The 8,689-nt window shown below is 41.6% G+C and overlaps 1 protein-coding gene across 1 annotated transcript; it reads left to right on the top strand.

Moving 5' to 3' along the window:
- Positions 1 to 46: 46 nt before the first annotated feature.
- On the top strand, positions 47 to 3,998 carry ak6 (adenylate kinase 6). The gene is made up of 6 exons (XM_022757316.1): positions 47 to 149; positions 229 to 303; positions 1,095 to 1,187; positions 1,428 to 1,486; positions 1,804 to 1,949; positions 3,668 to 3,998. The coding sequence occupies exons 2-6, from the start codon at positions 267 to 269 to the stop codon at positions 3,855 to 3,857; spliced, it is 525 nt and encodes a 174-aa protein (XP_022613037.1). The 5' UTR covers positions 47 to 149; positions 229 to 266; the 3' UTR covers positions 3,858 to 3,998.
- Positions 3,999 to 8,689: the final 4,691 nt, after the last annotated feature.

Genomic DNA, 8,689 nt, shown 5'->3' with positions numbered 1-8,689 from the left:
AACTGGTTGATCACTGACGTAAAAGTGGCGTGAAGTCTCCGTTGGCGGCATTGTTTGTGTGTATAGGTCTGCTGCTGCTGCTGAGGCCGTTGTGACGACAACCAGATAGTTGTACAATTCTCTCATTTTGTCAGCTTTTCTTTATACAGGTTTGTTTTATTCACATATGAGTATAGAGAGTCGGTGTAAAATGGCGGGAAGAGATAACAGGACTGCTCTATGTTTCAGGTGGCGTCATCCAGACACGTGCTGGCTGCTGGAGAGCTATGAAGATGAGGAAGAGACCGAACATTCTGCTAACAGGTGACACACGCCTCCCTGCTAGCTGCTAACGAGCCGCTGACATTAAATTAAGTCACATGAGAGTTGCAGTAAACTAGTCAGTCAGGACTCTACAGGCCTTTCACTGTGTTACAGTTCTGAGCAGGATGTCTGTCAGTGATGGCAGCTAGTCACTTTGATTTTCACCTCATCAACCATCAGAACATGATGGAGATGGATGTAACGTTAAGATCCTTACAGTACTTATGTCAAACCTGAACAATACTGTAGTGTACACTGTAACCATCAATACACACATAAACCACAAGGCATGTGCGATAACCAAAATGTAATATCTGGATACAGTCAGACCAAATATTGCAACATATATTATCGCAGCCGGTGTTTTGTCAACTTTTCTAAAAAAAATAAATAAATTTTTAAAAAAAATCACTTCTATTTTATGCAAAACTGCAATAGAGACATGGTGACTGTGGCAGGCATTTTTCATTATTCTTGGACGTTTGATAAACCAGATGATTGATGCATTAGTCGATTAAATAAGTGACATCTTAATCATTGGTTGCAGCCCCAAAGGAGTTGATGCTGAAATACCATCATCTCATTTCTAACCATAAATGAATTATTAAATGCCAGGTGGGTAGTTGTGGGGATTTTCATGGCATTGGTCATTGGTGCTGTTTAGCAGCGTGATCAAACCTCACCAGATTATGTTGTATGCATGATTTCACCTTTAAATTAATCCAACATTGATTGTGCACTATGGAATGAAACCTAATCTTAATCTCAGATGTTAACCCTCTCTCACACAGGAACCCCTGGTGTTGGAAAGACCACTTTAGGAAAGGAGCTCGCCCAGCGGACAGGACTAAACTATGTCAACATAGGAGACCTGGCCCAGGAAGGTAAATACCTGAACCGACAGAAACACACACTGAAACAAATGTCTAACACTGAATAGGATTCCTAGAGGATGGAGCACCTTCATCCTTCTGATGAATCCCATAGTAAAACCCTTATTGGTCATTGTCCTTATGCTGTCGGAGCTGGACCTGCTTTGGATCTTCACTGAGGTTTAGACTTTACAGGAAGTACACAAATAAATGCAGATAAAAAGTCGTCCTCACCTGATTCTCTGCCCCCAGGACAACTTTATGACGGCTACGATGAGGAGTACCAGTGTCCGATTCTGGATGAGGACAGGGTGAGTTGTATTACACTTTGAGCTTGGTTCTGAAATGTTGATTGTACTGCACAGAAACAGAAACATGCTGCTACAGAACAGGCACTGTGCTGGGACATGTTGGAGAGAAGTAAAGGAAGAGGTGCTGTGTTCACGTTTCCCCCCCCTGTATTACTCTATATACTGTATATAGACAAGTTATAGTCTAAATTATCATCATAACTGAGCAGCTGAGTCCATCTGATCTGTGAGCTGAAGTTTGTTTTTATCACGATAGACTGAATTAGGTTGGCTGGATGTAAATATTTTAAATACTGTAACTTGCTGTGATCCTGCAGGTGGTGGATGAGCTGGATGAAAAGATGATAGAGGGCGGTGTGATTGTCGACTATCACGGCTGCGACCTGTTTCCTGAACGCTGGTTTCACATCGTCTTTGTCCTCCGCACAGACAACACTCAGCTGTTCACACGGCTAGAGAACAGGTAACTTCATTTCAGTTCTCGTGTGTGTAACAGAGTTCAGTCTATATACTGTATACAGTTTACAACATTCCGTTAAGGTTCTAACTGTAACCACCATCAAAGAGTTGCATTGTAAATTATTAGATAAGACTAAAGATGGATTAATACACATAGATAATCATTCTGTAGGTCAATATAATGACTATCTCTCTCAGATTGGACATACATTAATTATTTGTTTAATATATACATATAAATAAAACATATTTTCATTTAACAGTCAGACACGCACCTGGGGGATACAAGCCCAGTCTGACCTTGGATACTATGTAACCTAGATCTAAAATAACATCATGAGAATATGAAAATAACACAAATATGTAGACTTTGCAATAAACAAATAAAATTAATGACAACATTTAATTCCATATTACAGGATTTTGCTGTTGGATATAGTAACCATTTAAAGCTCAAATTATGTTTTAATGTAACATACTAGAGGCACATGTTACATGTGCTGAACCTCAGTTAATGTATGACTCCAATCTGACTTTAAGACGACGGACCAGTATGTTCAGCAGCCATGACAGGCTGATGTTTTCACCTTGTACCTGAGTGCTCATGGGTTGGAACGTCATGTATGTCACTGTTGAGCAGCTCGCTCCATATGTCACTTAAAAAACATCACATCAATCAAGACCCACTAATAGATATCACATGCACTGATTCCTGCTGGTGTATGCACCTGCTTTAGTAACATTATGGCTGAATGGCCTGTGCCACTCAAACACTACATCATTTATGTTCCACTGTACAGCCTCTTCACTGACATGCAACTTGTTACTGCAACAGTTACAAACTCTGTAAAAATGAAAATACTTTTGTCATTCAACCGTGGTGCAATAAACTACACCCACTATATGAGCCATACAAGCCTAATATATACACTCACTACAGCCAGCCCTAATACCTTATCTAACATTACTACAGAAGTGCTAAATTATTAGGAGTGGTTATCTACTAGTATTGTATTATATTATAAGCTACATGGTACAACAGAGTATTAGGGCCACATTAAGGGAAAGAAAATCTGAAATTTCAAGAATAAAGTCATAATATTACAAGAATAATGTCATCATTTTACGAGAAAAAAAGCTGTAATATTACGAGAATAAAGTAATAATATTATGAGAATAAAATGGTAATTTTAGGTTCTGTGGTGTTCTCGAGGGGAAATATCAGAAGCTTTAAAATGAGGAACGTGGAGCATCCTATGAAGTTATACTGCAGCTGAGGTTTCACTAACAAGGAGATACTTCATCTTTAGGTTCATCAGTATCATCATCATCATCATCATCATTAGGACACTGAAAACATTGGGAAGAAATTGAGTCTGTTTGATTGTTAGACTGACAAACAGCAGCTGCCAGAAGCAGCTCAGGCTGCCACTGACTGTCCTTTCACCTGTTTGATAGGTTGTTGTAATATTCCTAAAAATTATGTTTTTTTCTCTCAAACTTTTACATTTTTAATTCTTGCAAAATTACGACGTTATTCTTGTGATATTATGACTTTATTCGCATATCATTATGACTTTATTCTCAAAACTTCAGGTTTCCTTTTTTTTTTTTTTCCTGTTATGATGAGGTTAGTTTTCACTCCCCTTGTGATCACAGTTGTTCCTGTTTGTCTCTCTGGTCCTGGTCTGAAGTGGACTGTGTCCTCTGTATGATTTACAGGGGTTACTCTGGGAAGAAGCTGCAGGACAACGTGCAGTGTGAGATCTTTCAGACAATCTATGAGGAAGCCATGGAGGCCTACAAAGAGGAGATCGTCCACCAGCTGCCCAGCAACAGTCCTGAAGACCTGGATCACAACCTGGAGCAGATAGTGCAGTGGACTGAGCAGTGGATGAAGGACCACAACTAGAGGCTCAACTCTGTCTGCTGGGCTCCAGTGGCAGGATTGTCAGCAAACATTATTTGGACAGTTAAACATGAATTGTTATTATCTGCATCTACATTATCTGCAATCTGCATTTATTTTCATAAATTTTGATGACAGAAGATATTAAGTATGAGCTCTTTCTTCAGGGGCCTGTTTCACCTGCCTGGAGTGTGCAGGGAGATTACTGTTTTAAACACAGTAAAAAAAAAAACACTGGGACTTTGTGACACTAGCTGTCTGATTACCTATTGTATGGATTTTAAATAGTGAAAGCTAGTGTCATATCAAAGTATCATGCACTGCTGCATGCTTGTCAAACATTTTTGTAAATAAATGAGCAGTGAGAAACAGAATCTCACTCTGTCCTAGTGGTAATTAGACAGTGGTCAGAGTACTGACAGCTGCTGTCAGTTACCAATAATGATAAATAAATATTCAGTATTTACTGTATCTAACAGTAATAAAGTACTTCACAGCAGAAAAACTGAAAAATGTACAAAAAAAACAGATTAAAAAAATAAACAATGAAGAAACTAAGTCAAAAAACATATTATAGAATAAAGTTGGGGTTGAATGTTACATGATTTTTAACTAGTACATGCAGATTGCCAATAGTAAGAATACAGTAGTTACAAAAGCTGGCACCAGATGTCTGGCCATATTTGATCAATATCCATCCAACCATTAGCCATACTGCTTATCCTTATAGGGTCGCGGGGGGGGCTGGAGCCAATCCCAGTTGACATTGGGTGAGAGCAGGGTACATTCTGGACCAGGTCTCCAATCTAACAGGGTCAAGCAACAACAACGAGACAAGCAACCATTTACACCTATGGGCACTTTAGAGTCACCAGTTAACCTAATTTGCATTTCTTTGGACTGTGGGAGGAAGCTGGAGAACCCGGAGGAAACCCATGCAGGCACTTGGAGAACTCTATACAGAAAGGCCCCAGCTGGCTGGCAGGTCCACACTGAGGCAACAGTGCTAACCACTGCATCATGCGCCACCCTCCATTAGATATACCACCACAGCGCAGCCTGAGCCCTGAATGCATCAGGTGGAAAGTGACGGCGTTGGGCTGTGTGAGACTATTTGTTTTGGCCTGTCCCTGCTTCCTTTTCTCAGGTTCTTCCTGAGTGCCTGACTGGCGTCACCTGGTTGGTTATTTAGGCTGTGGGTTTCAAGATGGCCTCTCTGTCTCAGCCATCCTGGGAAGCCAGTATTTCCCCTACATTCATTCAGCAGCGGTGTGCTGCTGCTGCTGCTAGATTATGAGCGCCACTTCTAAAGCTTCACACGATTGTCAATATTAGCGGTGCAGCTGCTGTGCACACTCAAAGCAGAGGCCGTTTCTCTTCTGAACTAATTCGTCTGCGTCCATCTGAAGTTACTGTTACCGATAAAGTCACTTTGGCGCTTCACTTTTTTTTGCTCTCTTCTCAGTTCTATGGCACACCGATTGACGTGTTAAGATGTCAAATTTGCATAAAGGCAGAAAATGATGTTTTAGCACGTCAGGTACCTCTAAAGACGGTATAAAATGCCGTGTTAACATGCTAATTTTGAATGTCTTAAGGTGTTTAAAGTGTGTTGAGTGCTACTAATTCATCAGTTTCTGATTGGAAATCACAGACCTTATCATTTCAAGGGAAGAAACAATTGCCCATTTAACGTATGAATTGAGGTTAAGAATATTGACATTATGTCATATAAATAATGGCATTAATTTCTGCACTTTTATAGACTACTCCTTAATGAGAAAAATGTTACATTAATATCTTGACATTTATTTAATGTGGTGTGTCTGTCTAAGTGTTGACTAGATGGCAGTATTTGCAAAGATTTGCATACGGGCTCCAGCAACGTAAACTGTTTAAGATCCATTCTGATTAGTGGCGAGTGTTTTCCTGTTAAACAAACGCACACATATGGTCTGTTGTTCACTCTCTGGAGAGGAATGAGAACCTGTAGAACAGGCCTATTCAACTAGTGGTCCGTGGGTTAACACCGGCCCGTCAATCAATTCCAGCCAGTCCACCGATCAATTGTTTAATTTTCTACATTTTTCTACAATAAATCTTCTAGACCACAGAGAGGCTCTAATAATGCAGCAGCCTTCTTGGTAAACACTACCAGTCCCAGGAAGTAACCGCAGAGTCTGTTGTTAAAATGTTCCAAACTTTCAACTATAAGCTGCATTTCCACCGCAGGAACTTTCCCCAGGAACCTTTTGAGGAACCAGCACGTTTCCACCACAGGAGCCAGGGTTTAAATTTAGTTATTAAGGTAATTAATTGACCCCCAAAAAGGTACCTGGTCAGGGGGTAGTAATTTCCAAAGGTTCAGGAACTTTGGGGGATGTGGTCTGCAGTGCTGAACATTTCTGACTGGTCAAGTACTTGCTGCATTTTATTTTACCCGCCATGTTTAAAAGTCCACAGTGAGCGAGTGAGCAAACACATTTTCCACACCATGAAACAGGCCTGGGAGAAGGTAAAAAACTGAAACAGGACTTCAAAAATAGGATCACAACAACCCGAGTGGCGAGGGATTGCTGCATCCTGTAGGCTATTGAATATATACAGTACACTATTTATCCTGTATTTTCGTTCATGTTATGTCCTCAAAGTGCTGTGAATAATGTAATATCAAGTAATAATTTTGCATAATCTTTAGGCCGAGGTGGAAACACAGACAACAATGGGCCACAGGAACCTTTTACTTCCTTTCCTTTTTGGTTGAAACGCGGCTATAGTTTGTGTTGTGTATAGGGCTGGGTACTGAAACCTGGTATTAACCTGCCTTGTGCAGTGTAGGTAAGGGGCGAGGGGCAGCTCTGTCTCATGCTGAAGCAGCGTGCAGCACACACACAGACACAGAGACGCTGCTCAATGGCGGAGAGAACTAAACGTTCAAAGTGTGGTTCAGTCTTTTTGGGCAGAAACACGAGCGATCTCTGGAAACATCCAGTGAAAGACCGTCACATACAGATGGAGAAATGCACTGACTAGCTCGTAGTTCATCTGTTGTTGATCCCGGTATGTTTTGTATGCTGCAGCCTGGAGCCATACACACACAGTTAACTGAATTATACCACCATGGGTTAATAATGAAAAGTAACAATTATCCAGCTGATTGTTCTGGGTGTTCTCGTCAAAATAGAGGTTTTGGATCTGTGTGCCATACAGGAGAGAGCAAGAAGAGCCAGAAGCCAAGGACAACTTCACAATTATGTACACTTTATAAACTCGTTGTTTGCAATATTGTCATTTACTACATCCCACATGGAACAAGCCACGATACAACGAGTATATTTGATATATCTCCAGAGGATCTTTAACTTAAGCGGGGGGGGGTGTCCCTAAAGTAGGACAACTGGCGGAGATAAATGACGACAGACTGATGGCCCTCACATCACACATCATGAAGACCCTGGAGCCGCTGCTTCTCCACCTTCTGAAGCCACAGGTCAAACATGCACTAGACAAGACAAGCTGGAAGGGATGGGGGTGGATCCCAGCTTCTTGTCTGGATTACGTGACAAGACGACCACAGTACGTCAGGCTGGGTAACTGTGTCTCAGGGACAGTGATGAGCAGCACCGGGGCTCCACAGGGGGCTGTTCTGGCTCCAGTCCTGTTCACCCTGTATACAGCTGACTTTAAATACAACTCTGAGTCCTGCCACATCCACAAATACTCGGATGACACAGCTATTGTGGTGCGTATCAGGAACAGGCAGGAAGAGGAGTACAGGAATCTGATGATGGCCTTCAGTGAATGGAGCGACAAGAACTGCCTCCTTCTGAACACCTCCAAGACCAAGGAGATGGTCACGGACTTTCGGAGGTCCAGGCCCACCCTTCAGCCAGTCAACATTCTAGGGAAGGACAGTGAAGTCATGCACACTTAGAAATACCTAGGTGTGCACCTGGACAGTAAGCTGGACTGGTACCTGAACACAGATGCCATCTACCTGAAGAGGCAGAGCCGGCTCTTTTTCCTCAGGAGGCTCAGGTCCTTTGACGTCTGCAGTGAAATGCTGCACATGTTTTATCAGACAGTGGTGGCCAGTGAACTTTTTAATGCTGCAGTCTGCTGGGGCAGCAGCATGTCCGACATGAACACAAGGAGACTTGATAAGCTGGTCAAAAAGGCTGGGTCTGTGCTTGGCAGGAGTCTGGACTCACTCAGGACTGTTGTGAAGAGACGCATGCAATGTAAGATGGAAGCCATCTTGGACAATAACAACCATCCTCTCCACAATGTTCTGGCAGGACAGAGAAAACAGCTGCAACTGCAGCAAATGTCTCATTTCATTGCGCTGCAGAACGGAGAGGTTCAGGAGATCCTTTGTTCCCACTACCATCATGCTATACAACACCTCAGCCAATGGAAATGGACTCAATTAATTATTATTGTTCACTTATTATTAACTGTTATTATTATTACCAATGAGCTACTTGACATATGACTTTCCCCTAGGGGATAAATAAAGTGTCTGTCTGTCTGTCTATCTATCTATCATCTATCTATCTATCTATCTATCTATCTATCTATCTATCTATCTATCTATCTATCATCTATCTATCTATCTATCTATCTATCTATCTATCTATCTATCTATCTCGCCCACCCCTACCTGCATGTCCAGTGTTAAGATCCTCTGTTAGTAATTACAGTATAGCTGGTGCGCTCCACAGGGTGAGACAAGCTACCTGACATAGCAATGTTATTACTATCACACTTACTTGTCCAGTAAGTGAAAGTCAAGTACAAGCTTAGACTAAACTCAGATTTGTCCTGAACACATA

The sequence above is a fragment of the Seriola dumerili genome, unplaced genomic scaffold, assembly GCF_002260705.1.
Source record: "Seriola dumerili isolate Sdu_G_001 unplaced genomic scaffold, Sdu_1.0 BDQW01000017.1, whole genome shotgun sequence".
NCBI lineage: Eukaryota > Metazoa > Chordata > Actinopteri > Carangiformes > Carangidae > Seriola > Seriola dumerili.
Note: the sequence above shows the minus strand (reverse complement) of the source record. Positions and strands in the feature narration are given on the sequence as shown.

Bases quoted from the DNA above. Each gene is read 5' to 3' on its own strand.
- ak6 (XM_022757316.1), top strand. From the start codon at position 267: ATGAAGATGAGGAAGAGACCGAACATTCTGCTAACAG. The intron at 1,487-1,803 runs GTGAGTTGTATT...GTGATCCTGCAG, and splicing joins CGATTCTGGATGAGGACAGG to GTGGTGGATGAGCTGGATGA. The intron at 1,950-3,667 runs GTAACTTCATTT...TATGATTTACAG, and splicing joins TTCACACGGCTAGAGAACAG to GGGTTACTCTGGGAAGAAGC.